The sequence below is a fragment of the Chinchilla lanigera genome, unplaced genomic scaffold (genome assembly GCF_000276665.1).
Source record: "Chinchilla lanigera isolate Chin_1 unplaced genomic scaffold, ChiLan1.0 scaffold00090, whole genome shotgun sequence".
In the NCBI taxonomy this organism is placed as follows: Eukaryota; Metazoa; Chordata; class Mammalia; order Rodentia; family Chinchillidae; genus Chinchilla; species Chinchilla lanigera.
This window is the reverse complement of record NW_004955491.1, coordinates 4,937,560-4,954,743: the sequence shown is the minus strand read 5'-3', so window position 1 is coordinate 4,954,743 and position 17,184 is coordinate 4,937,560. Positions and strand designations below refer to the sequence as shown.

Genomic DNA, 17,184 nt, shown 5'->3' with positions numbered 1-17,184 from the left:
AAAGGGCGTGGGGGTGTGTGGGCGCATGCACGCGTGTGCACGTGGGAGGCCGACAGGCGCACGTAAGGCAAGAGGAGCTCTTGTGCAGGACCGGAGGCCGAGGCCCTGCAGCCCAGGCATCGGGACAAATTCCGAGCTGTTTAATGGAGCTGGGGAGAGTGCAGCAAAGGCACCAGGGAAGCAGAGGCCTGGGCATGGGGCACTTGTCTGCTGCAGGGGCAGGCGTGGAGGGCGGTGTGTTCTAGCTGCCACCCTGTCTGGGCTCTGCAGGGCTGGCTGGCCACTGCTGCTTCCCCACTGCAGCCTTAAGCAGAAGCAAGCCTGTGCGCCGAGTCTCCTGGCAGCCAGGAGTGGGCTGAGTGGGCTCTCACGGCGTATGTGCCAGCTGCCCAGGAGCACCCTAAACCCGCTAGGAGCTGCCTGGGAGTTGCGTCCTGCCCCTTGTGCAGTGAGGGTGGGGAAGCGTGCTGGAGGGGAGAGGGGGGGAGGGGAGGCTCTCGAGGTAAGGACGGATGAACCCGCAGCTGAGCATGTAGGGTCCGTGACCAGCGTGAGGGCCAGCATGCAGAAGCGAAGAAAGGCAATGCAGGCATCGGGGCCACAGGGCACATTCAGAAGACAAAAGAAGAGGCAGAGCCCTCCGGGCTGAGGGCCTGCTCGGCCCGGGCCAGGCTGTCACTGGCCTGCCGGTCCAGGTCATAGCACTCCTGCAGCGTGTCCTGGAACTGCCTGCAAGCCTCCTCCAGGATGGAGCTGCTCCGGGAAGGCCAGGACTCCCAGTACCCGGGCTCCACCCAGGGCTGGGCCTCTGTGGCTCTAGGGCCAGGGCTGGAGCTGGGGCGCAGAGAGCTGTCCAGGTCCCGGCACAGCTGGTAGAGCTCACTGCCACGGCCACTCACGCGCTCCCCATCGATGACTTTCAGGCCGGGCAGCAGCTCCTGGACCGTGGCCCAGTAGGATGGGCTGGCACACAGCGGGTTGCTGAGACGGGCCAAAGGGTCCCGGAGGCGCAGGTACTCCAGGCTCCGCAGCCCGGCCAGGCACAGCAGCTGGCCAGGGGTGGCCAGCAGGTTGCCTGCGGCGTTGAGACTCTGCAGGTTCTCGCAGGCGGCCAGCGGCTCCAGGCTGGTCAGCCGATTGTTGGAGACGTTCAGCACAGTCAGCTGGCGCAAGGAGGCCAGCGGGCCCAGCTGGGTAAGCGCGTTGCCCGACAGGTCCAGCCACTCAAGGCCCAGGCACTCTCCCAAGCAGCCCAGGTCGGCCAGCCCCAGGCCTTGCAGCTTCAGCAGCAGGATGGACTCCAGGGCGAACTCACCCGTGTGTGACTTCAGCAGCTGGGGCGTGATGCGCGGCCCATCCGCCTCTCCCGGCTTCTCGCCTGGAGGCTCCATGACACCAGCTGGTTCAGGTGGCTTGAGCCCTGGCAGGGCTGTCACAGGGGCGTGGGTGCCACTGGGGGTCAGCCGCTGCTCTCCCCTGAAATAGGCACCTTTGGGTGTGCGCAGGCCAGTGCGCGGAGGCCTGGCTCTGGTTCCCGACTGGAGGGCCCGCAGGTCCCTGAGGAGAGACAGTTAAGAGTCAGGCACTTCTGCCACCTGTGTAGCAGGGACAGCCTGATGTTTGACCCACGCCTTTACCGCCAGAGCCAGCAACCAGGATGCCAAGTCCGGAGACACAGCAAGGCGCAGCCCCTCGCCAGAGGGGCGTGGCCGTGGCTCATGCTGGTGGTGACAGCCATGCTGTTTGGGACTCAGGGCCAACTTTGCCAATTCTGTCCATCCTGACTCGGTCAGGTCTGCACAAACCCATCCTTACTAACCTCACTGAGGCTCTCATCTTTAAAAGGTCTGATTTATTTCTAAATAGACAAGGGGTCACCGCCAGCACAAATGTCTTTTGCTTCCTTCCCGGGGTAGCGACGTCCATGCAAACCCCAAAAGATTACCCTGCCCTGCTTCATTCACTCAAAAAATGCTCTCTCAGCTGGGCGAGGTGGTGCACACCTGTAATCCCAGCACTCTGAGAGGCTGAGGCAGGAAGATGGTGTCTCAAGAAAATGAAAAAAGGAGGCTGGGAATGTAGCTCAGTGTGAGGGCTTCGGGTTCAATCGGAACTACATCAAAAAAGAAAACAAAAGTGCTCTCCATTTTTCTAAATTTAATGTGTTTCCTAGAGAACACCTTGACTGGAGCCGCTGGGAGAAAAGGTACGCTCTTACTCTCCTCTCTGCTTTTACTCTTAGGTGAGGGAGGAAACGGAAGCTGAGGCCAGGGAAGCCGTGGTGTCCACAGGGGCAGCTGGTTTCCATGCCCGTGCTGCCCATTCACACCGGCACTTTGCTCTGGCATCAACTGGTCACTGCGTGCCGACAGCTCAGGGCCACCTGCAAATAGGACGTCACCGTTCCAAACAGCACGCTGGGGGCGGCCAGTTTGAGGACACTGCCTGCAGGGCGGCGCGGGGCATCTGCTGGCTCTGAAGGGTGAAGAGGCCATGGCAGGCCCCAGTGTCTGTGCGAGGCTGGGCTGTGAAGAGGGGCGGGGGAGGGATGACGGTGATGCTGCCCAGAGGGCCAAGGTTTAAGCGGAGGACAGTACGAGCGCACCTCTGCTCCCAGGGCAGCCTCCCAGCCTGGGCGGCTACGCGGGGCAGGCAGGTGTGTGCATGTCTGTGTGACACACAGACAGGCCCTCGGAACCCCCGTCCCTGCTGCTTATGGAACCTGCAGGCACAGGTGCTGGCGACTTCCACCTCCGACTTCACATGATTAACACTTTTATTCTTCCTCCAAGGAAACCAGCGAGGGCCCAGTCCTTCAGGTCCACCCACCCTGCCAGCAAGGACCTTAAGGGGTTCCCACCAGGGAGCTGGGGGGCTCTGAGCAGATCCTGCACGTACCTCCCACGCCCCGTCCCAACAGAAAGAGACTGACCGCAGCCACTGAGAGTGTGCAGCAGGGTGTGACAGCTCCATTCCTAACCAGAGCCGCCCTAGTCCCCAGGGCAGAGGGTGCCGGCAAGCACCAGACACCAGACACCTGTGTCTGTGCCACAGCAAGACACAGGCCAAAGCAAACAAGGGCATGGGCAACAGCGGACGGATCTGGCCAGGTGTCTGGCAGGGCCTTCCTTCTTAGACCGGAGGGGCCGAGACGGGACCAGAAGACATCTAAGGGGCTGTGGGAGTGGCTCAGTGGCAGAGTGCTTGCCTAGTGTGCACGAGACCAAGTTCGACCCCTAGCGGGGCACAAAAAGGCCTTCGACCCTGCAGTGCTGAGCGCGAGTGACCGTGACCGTGTGGCTGGGTAGGAGAGCCAACTGAAGAGACCCAGACGTGCCTAGCGGAGGTGGCAGCTGGAAGTCGAGGAGGGTACGGGCACACAGCCATGTGAAGTACCTGTGGGGTCTCCCCAGGAGCACCCGCCCACGGTCGGGGGAAACGCTCAGGAGACTCGTGCGAAGTGAGAGGGCTGGACCAGAGACCCACCTGCTGCTGAGCTGCTTGGGCACGCCTGGGAGACATGCACGGGCAGAGGGAGATGTGAGGCTTTCAAGGAGGGACAGTGACACTAGTAAACACCCACTGGGCCTGGCCAAGAGGCCTGAGATAGGACACTGAGATGGGCAGTCACAGGAGGAGGTGGAGCCAAAGCCAGCCACAGGGGGCTGAGGAGTGACCGGCCTGAAGGACTGGGTCTGTGGCTTCCCAAGTGACGGCAGTGGAAAGCGAAGCACCAGGGATGGGCGGATAGGGACACAGGGGGATGGTGGCCATGCAGACACCACACTAAGAGTGCAAGCACAGTTTAGAGGAAACCATGGAGGAAAAGGGCCAACTGGGGCAGAACGCGGCCCTTCCTCACCCGAAGGGCCACCCAGGCAAGGTGAGCTCGCTCCGGCACCCGCTGTAGCGGTGCAGGCCTGTCCTGCCCTCCCTGAGAAGCTGCCACTGGGGCTGGCGGTGGGTGAGTGACAGCAGCATCATGGCCACGGGAAATCCCAACTGCCCTGGGGTCACAGACGGGTGGCCCTGGGCAGGACTGAGCACCACAGGGCAGCAGGCAGCGGGCCAGCGTAGTGAGCGGCTGTCCCCACAGCGGCTCTGGCTGGGCCTGGGCAGCTCAGAGCTAGCCTGCCCTGCATGGGAAGGAAGTGCACCGTCCTCCGGGCCCAGCCAGAGTTCAGAAGGACTTGGTGCGTCACCCTCAGGGCTCTGGAGGGAGGCTGGCTATGATCAAGGGAAAACAAGCCCACCCCCACCGAGCCTCAGTTTACCCTTCTAGGAAATGAGGCCAGAAGCCTGGGATGTGAGCAGGGGCAGGGAGGAACTAAGCCCAGGAGAGATAGGGCACCCCTTTCTCTGCCCCATGCCCCCTCCTCAGACACTGCAGAGACCATTCTGGAAACATCAGGCCTTGCTGTGGGTGTTGCTGGCCTCTGCCTACCAGACACCAACCAAACCACCCCAGCCGTGACACCCACAACTATCTCTAGACATTGCCCAGTGTCCCCTGGGGGACAAAAGCATCCCCAGGCACAACCAACCCCTAGCTCAGAACCACCAAGTTCTCACTCATCTTCTTCCTTTCAGTCCTGTCCTCTCCCGGGGAGCGGACTCAGTGGTCACACAGCCCCGGCCACCAGCCAAGGAGTCAGGATGGCATGACCTCGTCTCCCAAGGGAGCCCATGACCTCTGTCACCCACCCACTGCCTGCTCCTGGTGCTGCAGGGGGCCAGGAGCTGAACGCCAGTCTGGAGTCTGAACCACGGGACTCCAGCCACTGAATATGATGCTTACAAAGAGTTGCTTAAAAGATGCAATTTTTATTGTTAAAATAAAAACACTTCATAAAAAATAGTTCATAGCACACGATCTCAGGGTAAGAAAGGGTCTAAGTAAAAGCACTGACAAAGCCAGTCTACAAATGACAGGATTATGGTTCATTTCTCAACGTCTTACTTGAATTAGTCCCTGTGACACATAGGACTGACAACCTAGGAGAGGCTGGGGACAGGTTTTCGGGGTCACCATTCAAGTGAAGTGGTTTAGGAGGCTGAGAGTATGCACCCTACTTCTCACCCATCGTAGTGGCCACCCTGCCTAGTGACCAGGCACCCTCAGGCTACCTGGACTCAAGTCCAGTGGGAAGTGCAGGACCTGGCCTACACCTACCCTATTCCACTGGTTCCCAGTCCTTAGGCCTACAGGAGCTCTGGACAGTCCACTGTCAGTGAGCTCCTTACATGTCCTTCCTCTCTTCCAAATACGCATCTGCCCTAACGTGGCCAGGGGCAAGGACAGACAGGTGCTGCCAGGTGAAACAAGGACCTGCAACCCTGGGGATAAGGACGGTACGCTGATGACGGGGCATCTCTCAGCTGTCTGGGTCAGCTGCTCAGTCCCAGCCCTTGGGGTTCCCTGGCCACTCTGGGGTCCCGAAGATGGCTTGTGTGTGCATAGGTGCACACACTTCCCTCCCAAGATGGCTACTCTGCCTCAGGCTTCCTCCCTTTTTGTGGGGGAAGGCTGGGTTTTTTTGTTCTGGGTAGTATAGGGATCAAACCTAGGGCACTTTACTACTGAACTACAGCACCAGCCCTTTTCACATTTTTATTCTGAGATAAGGCCTTTGCTAAATTGTTCAAGTTGGCCTCAAACTTGCAATCCTCCTGCCTCAGTCTCCCAAGTAGCTGAGATTACAGGTATGGGCTCCTGGCTAAAGTTGCTTCTTAAAGGACTGCTTCCACTTATTCACGTGGATGAGCTATGCAAGGTCCTTAATACCTACTAATACGAACTATTTTATACATCAGTTTTAAAAACCATGTAGTACAGCTCATAGCCACACAGGAAAGCAGTAAGGCCTTCCTCTGTACACTGCTGCATAAACATGGGGCAATGGGGAGAAAGTGGCAACCTGTCAAGGACAGAGACGCTGTCCCTGTACTGACAGGTTTCGGATGGTGACATGCAGGATACAGCACTCTGCTCCACACTGACCTGCTGCAGGGTTTCCCTGAGTAAGTCCTGTGAGCAGCAGACTGCGGGCTGCACCTCCTCTCGAGGTTCCTGGAACCTAGCTGCGCCATCCTGGGTGTGCCCGCCTAGCACGCCAGGCAGGCTATGGAGTTTGTTCCCCCTCGCCTGGGTCACTACTGGGGAAGACAAGGGGCGGCGGGGTATAGTGAGGGAAGTTCTCCAGGTTGGTTTTCAGAAAGAGCAGATGCTCAATGGCCTCTACTTTGAGTGGGGGCTTCTGTTCTACGATGGTGGGGCTGTCCAGGGAGGCTAAGACGCTTTCTGAGAAGGCTCTTGTGGGTGGACAGGACAGGTAGATGGTGGCCAGCTGGGCCAGGGCTGGCCAGGCACCACGTTTCCTCTCCCAGTAGGACAGTGGGTCCTCCTGGGCGCCAATGATCTCGTTGTCCCGCAGGTATCTCCTGACAATGACGCTGGCCAGGTGGTTCTCAGTGGAGAGAGAGGCCCCGCTGCTCTGGGACACCAGGAGGCCCACACTCTCCAACTGCTCTAGCAGGCTCTTCTCCCGCTGCACCAGCAGGACGGGGCCAGGGTCACTCTGCCTGCGCAGAGACTCCCTCTGGCCCTTGCGCTCAGCCCTGGCCCTCCTGGTGGTGCTCGTGTGCACGCCCTTGCGCCTTGCACCAGAGGTGGGCAAGTATTCAGTCACCATGATCTCCTTCACTTTGTACACCAGGACTTGCTTCCAGTGGTCAATGTCAGCCCCCTCAGGCAGGATGGCCTCGATCTTGCCCTTGAAGCGCGGGTCCAGCAGGGTAGCCAGCACAAACTCCTCGCGGTGGAAGAGCTCATTGAGCTGGCGGTCCGTGGAGAGCTGCAGGGCCAAGCCCTCGGCCAGCCTCAAGGCTGTGCCCACATCCCCAACGCTCTGCTCCTGGAAATGTCTGTGCAGCTGCTCTAGGAAGATATGCAGGTAGCGCAACTGAGGTAGCACCTGGCTCAGGGAAGCCTGGGGCATGCTGGCCTCATGGACTACCATCTGGAAGGGCTGCAGGAGCTTGACCAGGCTGTCTACCAGGCTCCAGAACACCGTGGACAGGGCAGTGCCGGCCTTGCCCGGCTGCTGGATCTCGGCGTATGCCTGCAGGGCAGGCTGCTGCCCCACCAGCCACTCCATCAAGCGGTAGGCTGAGCCCCAGTCGTCCGAGAGCTCCTCGAAGGGCTGCTGGGCTGGGAGGCCACACTGCTGCTGGACCTGGCTGAGCAGGCTCCGGGCCTCTGCTGAACCTTGGAAATGACTGCAGATGGCCCTGGCAGTGCCCAGGATGATCTGGACGCTGTGGTGGTGACAAAGAAAGTTGCTCACCAGAGAGTCAAGGCAGTGGGTGAAACAGGGGATGTGGGTATAACCCTCAGTCCTCACTGCCCACTCCAGGCTGGGGCAGCCACCCGATACTAGGAAACCAGCCCTCAGGGAGCCACGGCCCAGCCATAGGCTGATCTGCTCCAGCAGCTCAGACTGGCCATCCTCAGCGGCCCTCTCAGAGGGCAGGCCCCGGACCCAGAGCACTGCGCATTTCCGCACGTTCGCTGGTGCCGCAGGTTTGCGGGCCACCCAGTGGGCAGCAATGGCCATGTAGCTCACAACTGAGTCCTGGGCCGACACGGAGGCGGTGAGGTGGACATGGCCCCCCTCAGCCCACTGTATCTCCTGAAGCACCTGCTCACCCATGGCCTCGTGCAGCAAGGGCAAGGCTTTGTCCGAGAAGAAGGCCGGGGAGGGCAGGTGGTAGCAAGGGTCCACCTGGGCCATGAACCTCCTGAATGGCAGGGAGGACACGAAGGAGAGCGGCAGGGCCAGGCCACAGAGCAGCTCTGCGATCCTGTGGTTCCAGGCCTGAGCCTGGGGCCAGGTGGGGTCATTTGTGTCACTGAGGCTGTCGTCCTTGACTGACCCAGGAGAAGCAAGCAGTGGGGGCAGGGCCAGGAGTAGCTGCTCAGGTCTTCCCAGGGCCAGCTCCTTGCTGCTGTCCTCCAAAGGCGCAGTGTCTGGGGGGTCTCTAGGCACCCCAAGGCCGAGGGCACCAGGCTTCTTCTGTACCTGCTCTGCTCCTGCTGGCCACTGGCCTGGGCTGCCTGGGGCTGGCCTTCTCTCCCACTCCATGCTGTGCTTACTGGTCAGGTGCCGGATGAGGCCTGAGCCTCGGGACTTCCCTTCGGCTTTGGTCCATCTGACACTGGTGCCACACAAGGTGCAGGTGACACGGCAGGTGTTCTTGAAGTCCCCAGTGAAGAACTGTGTGACATCTGGTATGGCCTGCGAGGGGCTCAGGGAACGTGAGACGGAATCCAAGCGCCGGGTCCCTACTTTTGTATCTTTAACCAGTTTGTTCAGGCAAGGAGGCTCCTGGATCCTTGGCTGGGACCCTGACTCCATCACACCATGAAGCAGATGCTTTCTCTTCCGCTTTTTGGGGTATGGCAGCTCCTTGGCCGGATGGGCTGGGGGGATGTCAGCCTGCCTCGAGGCCTCATCTTCCTGGGGCTGGCTGGCCTCCGCCCTGTTGGGACCGGTGTCCTGGTGGGGGTGCAGGAGAGACTGGGCCAGAGCTGGGGCCCAGCCAGTGCCAAGCGGCAGGGACCGTGCTCGCTTTCTCGTCTTCGTCCCTTCCGCCTTCCACCCACGCGCCTTCTGCCTGGACACTGCCCCCTTCTCAGGCTGCACAGGGGGCTCTGGCCCAGGAACAAGCTGGAGGTCACAGGTTCCAGAGGGCCTCTTCGGCTTACTCCTCGAGGGGCTGGCCCAGCACTTGGCATGCGAGGCCGAGGGCTGAAGATCAGGTTCCCCCAGAGAGTGGGGTTTTCTCCTCCCATTGCAGTCAGCAAGGCCAAGAGCACCTTCTACCGGATTCTCTCGGTGAACCTGGTCCAGGCCAGGCAGAGGGACAGGCGTGCCACCAGGCAGGGCACAGAGGCTGCTCTTCCGCCGGGACAAGTCTCTTTCCCGCGTCTTTGTTGGGCTGGAGAGTTTGGCCTTCCTCCTGTGGCCACTGCTGGCCCTGCTTCCTCTGTCAGACAGATCAAGTCTGACCGCAGCCTCTGGCAGGCCTTCCCCGGCAGGCCCAAGCTTACAAGAGGTGTTGGTGGCGCTGGTGCATGAGTCGGGGCTGGGACAGGCCGGGCTGGTGGCTGGGTTCTTGGGTCTGGTCACAGGGGTGCTGGCACTCACACAAGGCTCCTGTCCCATTGGGCCTGAGGACCTCTGTCTCTTGGAGGGGCTTTTGATTTTTTCCATTTCCAATATGCTTGGAAGCCTGGGGCAATGAGGAGATGGGCAGAGGCTGGAAGGCAAGATGAAAAGCACGGCTCTCAGCAGCCTCACTAGACTCTGGGGACACGTGAAGAGAAGCCCAGACAGGACGGGCAAGAGAGGGCCAGAGAGAAGGGGAGGTGCAACAGGACAGTGTAAATTCCACCCAGGACAAGACCCTCCTGCCACGGCCTCCTTAGAGAAGCACAACTTTCACTGTTCTGGGGCGGGGGGGGGGGGCACTCCCACAGCTGGGTCCCCATAGCCTTGCTCACTAGTGCTTTCTGTGTCCATCTTCCGGCTTTCTCCTTTTTTCTCCTGGGGTCTCGGAATGTGGGAGGCACCTGGTGACTGCTCTATGTGTCGTGGAGACAGAGGAAGTAGGCAAGGCCCCCGTGTTCTCTGACAACATGCAGGACTGGAGGCACACTGCAGACGCGGGGACCATGCAGGGCCGTGAGACCCCAGGAGGGGCCTGGCTCATCACGAAGCCCCCCAGGGGCCTCACTGTAGGAGAGGCCAGTGCTGGGTGCTGTGAGTTCTGTGAGGAGGGAGAGGGACTCCCGATCCGTGACCCCAGTCCCTGGCCTCACCTGGCCTCCAAGACTCAGAGGTGCTAAGTCAAGCAGTCTATGGTGCCCTGAGCCACAGTCTTTGCTCATATCCTCTGAACAGCCCCGGGGGACGTTAGCCTCCTGCAAAGAGCAGGGCTGGGGCAGCTGCCAGACCCCAGTGACCACAGGCCCCACACTCCCTCAGGCTCTTCCGCCAGACTCCCAGGGCGCTGCTCACAGCCCTCACCTCCCACTCCTCTAAGGCTTCTGCAAGGCCCCCGTGACTGCCTCGCCACTAACTCAGATGGGCTCTGCCGCTGCACCAAAGCCCTAGCCTGCTTCCTCCCTTTGGAATGCCTCCCAACACTGCCCCTCACCTTCAAAGACTTTTCTGGGCCCCCACCCTCTGGAGGTCCCTTAGGGCTGCTCCACGGGTGCTCCGCTCTTCCTTCAACTCTCCTCCCCCTCTCTTCTTGTAGCCAGCCCTGCACTGGTAAAAGCACCACCCAGCCGCTCACGCCCACCCTACACATTACCCTCCACTCCCTGCCCCCCACAGTCATTTCCCTAGGTCAAGTCCAAGCCTGTGAAGAGACCAGACCTGAAGAAGTTGGAACAAGCATGGTAAGCCAGGGTTACTTCCCAGGGACAGAAGACTCGGGGGAAGATGATTTAATACTTCTAGCATGAATACCTGAAATCTGGCCAGCTACATCTCTTCAGACCACAAGAGAGTGAGATTAAAGAAGATTAAGATAAAACTCCGTGGATTTGGACACTGAATGAGTGACATCCAACATTACGGATCATGGGAGACGGCAGGGCTGCCCTCAACCCTCTGTAAGGCAGCTAAGGCTGCTCTGATTCTGCCACCGAGGAGCTCCTTCCGGCAGCCAGGGTCTCAGAAGGTGGAGAGGAAGCGGCTTGCGCCCTCTCCCAGACTCAGCCAGCCCCCAGTGTATCAGAGGAGTGAAGGCCCACGAGAGACGATGCCCGTGAAAGCCAGGTACTGTGCTAGGCCCAGGAGAACTGCTCCCAATGTCACACGGGAGGGAACCTCAGCTCTTAGTTTATGGCTGAAGAGACCCCAACCCAGGCCATCCGTCCACCCCTCCAGAAGCAGCTTGCAGTGAGGATACAGGACAGGGCCTTAAAACCAGGCCATGGCAGAGGACATAGTACCCAAGAAGGCACAGAAAAGGCACCAGGCATGGTAGCACAGGTCTGTAATTTTGGCACTCTGCTAGGCTGAGGCAGGAGGATTTCAAGTTTAAGCCCAGCTCGGTCAATTTAGTGACTTAGCAAAACCCTTTCTCAAAACTTAAAAAAAAAAAAGACGTTTAGGGTTAAGGATGTAGCTTAGTGTGAAGGCCCTGGATTCCACCCCCAGTATGGGGGCGGGGGAGAGACCTAAAGGAGAAAACTTCTCTGTCAGAGCTGTAGCCAGGAAAAATACAACTTTTTTTTGTTGTTGTTTTTGCGGTACTGGGGATTGAACTCAGGACCCTGCGCTTGCCAGGCAGGCGCTTATGCCACTGAGCTATATCCCCAGCCCAAAAATACAACTTTTATCCGAGGACCTATCAGCTACTAAAGGTACCAGTCCTGTTGTTTCCCACTAGCCCTGTCCCACCAGAGTCTACAGTCTGCAAATATTCTGGGTGCACATAACTTTTCCAAAAAATTCCCTAAATACTTACTACAAGGCAGCACTGTGCCTGCAAGATACAGAATTGGAGATAAACTGCCTGGCTAGTGCCCAGGATGAGGACAGGAAAACCTGGAAACGGGCTTGGCACGGCAACGCACAGGAAAGCAGGGTGCAGCGTTAGGAGGCAGGGAGTGAACTTGGAGTTTTCCCTGTAAGGGGTTTTACCTTGGGCGACTGCTTCAGGGTCTTTAATCCTCAACAGCCCCAATGGATGGGTCCAGGATCTCAGGCAACCGGAGCAACATTAATGCCGCCTCGTTCTCTTCCACCGGAGCACATCAGGGTGGCAGTGAGCCAGATGATGGTGACAGCCAACCTTGAACAAATAATTCTAAAATGTAACGTGTATGTGTGTGTGTGTGTGTGTGTGTGTGTGTGTGTGTGTATGGTGCTGGGGGATTGAAGCTAGGGCTTCAGCATGCTAGGCAAGCGATCTACCACAGAGCTAACCTCCAGACTCTAAGGAAAAGCATCCCAAAACTGCAGTAAGAAGGGACCCATGACATATCACAGGGTGACAACACATGGGAGGATTGCAGCCACAAGGCAAGGCAGGGTTTCTAGCCCAGGGAATGCTGCAGCCTGAGCAGGTCACAAGTGAGGAGAGCCATCACCAGGAAGCAAGAAGTAGGGAACGGGGCAGGGGTCGGGGTCATCTGGAGATCAGCTCAGGCGTAGCTCATGCTGAGGGACGGACAGCCACACAGGGCAGTGCTGAGACTGCGTGGGAGGTCTTCTGGGTACAAACCATCAGGCACCTTTGCGCAGAAATGGGGTGGCTGCCCAGATAATGCTGATGACACAGGGAGGGCAGAGGAGGGGCCACCATTCAGAGATGCCTGAGTGGCAAAGGCTGGACGCACAGAAATCGAAGTGATGGGAGCAAAACAAGGGAAGAGACTTTCCAGAAAGGAGCAGTTGTGCTTGCTTCAGCAGCACATGTGCAGAAAGGAGGGCTGATCAGGCAATGAAGTGTAACAAGCAGGTATCCCGGGGGCCCTGGTCCAGGACCCCCAAGACGCCAGAATCCACGGATGCTCAAATCCCTCATATACAATGGCAGTGTTTGTGCACACATACGCACATCCACTGTGTACTTTAAATCATCTCTAGATTTCCTGTGACACAAACCGAGTGCAACACAAATGCTATGGAAATAGTTGTTATCCCCTACCATTTGGGGAATGAAGACAAGGAAAATAGCCGGGCATGGTGGCACACACCTGTAATCTCAGCAGCTGGGAGGCTGAGGCAGAAGGATCGCTGAGGTCAAGACCAGCCAGGGCTACAAAGCTCAAGGCCAGCCTGAACTGCACAGGGAGACCCTGTCTCAAAAAGACCCCCCCCCCAAAAAAAAAGACAAGGAAAAAGTCTGGATATGCTCAGAGAAGATGCCAGTTTTTCTTTTCCTGAGAATTCTGGTGCCTGTGGGTTGCAGTACCTGCAGGTGCAGGTCTGGCCGCTGTGAAAGGCCGCCTGCACTTGGGACTTTGGGATGGAGAAGCGGGGGAGGCTTGGGTGTCTCCAACAGAACAGGCTGGAGGGGAAGAGGTGAGACCAAGTACATAGGAAAAATTTGAAATCCACACCAAGAGGTTGCTGAGTGGGACTGGCCTCGGTTTGGAAGAAATCACTGTTTCTGACACAGAAGGATGAGTATGGTGGCAGGGATGTATGGTCCTTGTTCTGGGTTCGGTGGGGACACGGCCCATTCCCCAGAGCTTCCCCAGGGTCGCACGCGTGGGGAGAAAACGCAACAGTAAAGGGAGCAGCCTTGGGCAGAGCCACCGCAATTCTAGGGAGAAGGAGGAGCCTCAGTATTTACCTGAGGTTGGTGCAAGGAATTACAGAATCGTCTCCTCTTTCTCTCCAATCCTTTCCAATGGCAAGCCCTGAGGGGAGGCGCCGCTATTTCTCTCTCTCTTTTGTACTGGGATGAACCCAGAGCCCTGGCACCGAGGTTTTAAAATTTTGAGACAAGGTCTCACTAACTTGCCCATGCTGGGCTCAAACTTCCGATCCTCCTGCCTCAGACTCCTCACAGGCCCGAGGACACTCCCCTCTTCTCTCAACCTGAGCACGAGGAGGAGCACGAGGAGGAGGAGGAGGAGGAGGAGGAGGAGCAGCAGGAGGAGTGGCTGTTCCTCCCCCTACTCCCCAGGGAGCCCTCCCCTGCCTCCCTCCACCAAGAATGAACCCAGGGCCTTCTGAGATGCAGCTCCAGCCTTTTTACTTCTTCATTTTGAGACAGGGTCTAGGGAAGTCACTCAATTGCCCAAGCTGGGCTCCATCTGCTGATCCTCCTGCCTGAGCCTCTCAGAGAACAGGGATGATAGGAATGGGCCACCACAATCCGCTCTCCCAGGGGATTTTAAAACGCTTGCTTGGTTCTCAAATCTTGGGTTTGTCCTCGCCCCCAACAACTGTATTACTAGAATCACTTCTTTCTTTCTTTTTTTTTTTTTTTTGAGACAAGGTCTCGCTATGCAGTTCAGGCTGGCCTTTGAGCTCACTTTGTAGCCCAGGCTGGTCTTGAACTCGCAACGATCCTCCTGCCTCAGCCTCCCGAGTGCTGGAATTACAGGCATACACCACCACCCAACAATTGTAAAGAGGTGGAAAGGTGATGAAAAAAGGGACAGAATGGAGGAACGTGAAGAATAAAAGAACAGATCCAATGCAAATTTCGCTATTTACAAAACAGAAGGGGAGCGGAACCCGGTGGCGCACACCTGTGATCTCAGCACTCTAGAAGGCTGAGGCTGGACGCCTGCAAGCCAGAGCCTAGCCTGGGAAATTCAGCAATTTAGGAGACCCGGTCTCCAAAAGGAGCGGGGTGGGGGTGTAGCCCAGTGCTGAGACCCGGGGTTCAGTCCCCGCCCACCCCGCCCCAAAAGGAGGTGTGTGAAATAGTAAGTCAGCATCGTCGGGTCCCACGTTATGCAAGTGTCATAACGGAGGACCCCGCTAGCAGACTGCGCCGCGCTTTCCGTGAGGTCGGGGCTGGTCTCGGACTCGAAGCGCGCGTGGGTCCAGCGCGGGTCTCCGTGGGCTGCAATCCGGGCTGTGTTACCCACCGCGGGGCGCGCGCTGTGTGCGCGGGGACAAAGGGCCACCTCACAGGCCTGTCGCGCCTGCGGGCTCCTTCTGCAGCAGACCCGGGGCGGTTCCCGGCGCCGAGGAAGCGAAGGCCCAGCGCTGGCGGTCCCGGGGGTTCCCGCCTGCCCCGACGGGCATGGGGAGGGCAGGCCGGCGACGGGGGCGCCGCCGCGGGGCCCTCCGAGGGCGGCGTGGGTCCAGCAGCCCATGCCTGCAAAGTGGGGGCCGCCACACGCCCCCCCAAGGCTCACCTGAGGCCAGGTGCGGACGAGGATCCCGCGCCGCGTGCCCGCGCACCGGCCTCAGTCCCGCAGGAGCCAACGGGCGGGCAGGGGCGGGGCCACTCCCGGAAGTGGTGGTGTGCGCGCTGGGGGCGTGTCTCCGCACAGCCCGGCCGGCGGATATGAAGCCGGCGGCGGACGCAGTGCGCAGGCGCGGGAGGCCGCTTCCGGAAGTGAAGTCGTTGCCGGGAGACGGTGGCCCTCCTCGGCAGAAGTCGGTTTTTCTTGTGTTTGTTTTGCAATGCTAGAGGTTGAACCCAGCCCCTTCACAGGGAGATACATCCCATCCCTTGTAGTTTTTATTTTGAGACAGGGTCAGGCAGGGTCGCTAAGTTGCCCAGGCTGGACTCAACTTGCTACTCTCCTGCTTTAGCTTTCGGGAGTGTTGGGATGATTGGCTACGAGGCAGTTTTTCTTTTTTTTTTTTTTTTTGGCTTTTTTCTGGTACCGGGAATCGAACTCACGACTTTGCGCTTGCCAGGCAGGCGCTGTGCCGCTGAGCTAAATTCCCAGCCCCCGAGGCAGTTTTTCTTACGGATCTTCCTGCCCTGTCTTGGCTGTTTGCATCCTTACGAGCTCCGCCTCCTGTCCCTAGCAAAAGAGCTCCAGGCCCGGCCAGTCCTCCAATGAGAGCCGCTGCAACCGGCGTATGCATACACTTTACTAATTATTTACCGTTTTAAATCTCCCTTGATCCTCCCCAGCCTTACTGAGGGGCCTCCTGGTGCTGGGACTGGTGCCCACTCTGATTCCCAGCACTCCTGAAAGCTTGGGTGTTCCTTCCGCCTGAGAAGACCAAATGAAAGGTGGAGGGCACCGCTCAGGAGCCCAGCGTCTCCCAGTGCTTCCCAGCTTCCTTCGTAGGGCTCTGGGTGATGAGTTTGGAAATCGCTGACGATCCAGGTCCGTTGACAAAGGCATGTGTATGACTACCGCGGGGACCGGTTCAGGATGGCCGGAGACACTTAGGGCTGTGACGGCCACGAGCAGGGGTAGCAGCTCTTCTGACATCTGGCGGGTAGAGGCCAGGGGTGCTGCTAAACATCCCATGTGCACAGGACAGCCCCTTCTGGCCTCTCTAGACCCAAAGATGATCCAGCCTGCTCTGTCACCTTGTCCCCAGGGCCTCAGCACCAGAGGCCCTGCCAGTCGGTTTAAAATGCACAGGCCAAGCCCACCTGTGAGACTAACCCTGTAGGGAATGGCATGGGACCCCGGGTCTTGGAGCCTTCCAGGCCATTCTGTACAGGTACCCGTGCTGCGCACTGACCAACACCACTATAGCCCGAATGTGGAGTGTAACTCCCAAGCGGGCACCAGCACCTGTGCTGCCCGGCTACTGAGGACTCACCCAATACTGCTCCCAAGGGGAATCTTGCTCTAGACCCCAAGGTTCTGGCCTAATAGACCCAGCTTTGGGCCCAGGGCACCATGGGTTACTTTGTTTTTTTAAAAAAAATTTTTTTTAGTTTTTAAATTGACAAAATTGTACATATTTATCACGTACAGCCTGATGTCTCGAAATATTGCAAGCTGGGCGTGTTGCCACATGCCTGCAATCCCAGCCAACAGCCTCAACTATATAGTGAGATCCTATCTCTAAAAAACAAAAAACATAAAACAAAAAACACCAGCATAATGAAATGGGTGAATGGAGCTATTTAACATATCATTACCTCACCTTTTTCTGTGGTGAGAACCAGTCAAATCTGCTCACTAATGTTAGTATTCAACGCGTTGTAACTCCGTCACCATGACATGTCTTCCTGGAGTGTTGTATCCTCTGACCAACATCCGTCTCCCCAGTGAGTGAGTCTTACTTAGATTTGTTAACCAGAGCTCACTCAGGACTTTGGCCGGTGGCCTGCGCTGTTCTGTGTTGCAAGTTGAGCAAAGCTGGTGGCTGCTAACGGATTTTGTTCCTGGGAACCACAAGGTCTAGTAAACGATGGTGGCTTTCGGCACCCAGGGAGATTACTGGGGGAGGGGCCGCTGCCTCGGGATTTTCACAGTTCCACAATCATTAATAATCCTGTTTCCGTGCAAAGCAACCAGAAGCACCCAAGGGCCTCGCTCTGGGGCTTCCTGGGGAGAGGAACAGTGCCTGCCTCTCCCCAGTGGGAACCTGGGAGGAACCAGCCTGGTCCCATCACCAATCAAAGTGTGCCAGATCTCTCGGGATGACGAGGCAGGAAATATTCATGGGCAGTGGTTGGGGAGGCCTGGAACCAGAGCATGTAAGGTTGCAG

At 58.1% G+C, this 17,184-nt stretch overlaps 2 protein-coding genes across 2 annotated transcripts; both read right to left on the bottom strand.

Moving 5' to 3' along the window:
• Positions 1-38: 38 nt before the first annotated feature.
• Positions 39-11,810, bottom strand: Lrrc61 (leucine rich repeat containing 61). Its single transcript, XM_013504595.1, has 2 exons — positions 11,721-11,810; positions 39-1,557 (listed from the first exon to the last, which is right to left on the bottom strand). The coding sequence occupies exon 2, from the start codon at positions 1,389-1,391 to the stop codon at positions 612-614; it is 780 nt and encodes a 259-aa protein (XP_013360049.1). The 5' UTR covers positions 1,392-1,557; positions 11,721-11,810; the 3' UTR covers positions 39-611.
• Positions 4,805-11,810, bottom strand: Zbed6cl (ZBED6 C-terminal like). The gene is made up of 2 exons (XM_013504593.1): positions 11,721-11,810; positions 4,805-9,321 (listed from the first exon to the last, which is right to left on the bottom strand). The coding sequence occupies exon 2, from the start codon at positions 9,273-9,275 to the stop codon at positions 6,123-6,125; it is 3,153 nt and encodes a 1,050-aa protein (XP_013360047.1). The 5' UTR covers positions 9,276-9,321; positions 11,721-11,810; the 3' UTR covers positions 4,805-6,122.
• Positions 11,811-17,184: the final 5,374 nt, after the last annotated feature.

Coding starts and splice junctions, on each gene's coding strand:
- Zbed6cl (XM_013504593.1), bottom strand. CDS start 9,275: ATGGAAAAAATCAAAAGCCCCTCCAAGAGACAGAGGTCCTCAGGCCCA.
- Lrrc61 (XM_013504595.1), bottom strand. CDS start 1,391: ATGGAGCCTCCAGGCGAGAAGCCGGGAGAGGCGGATGGGCCGCGCATC.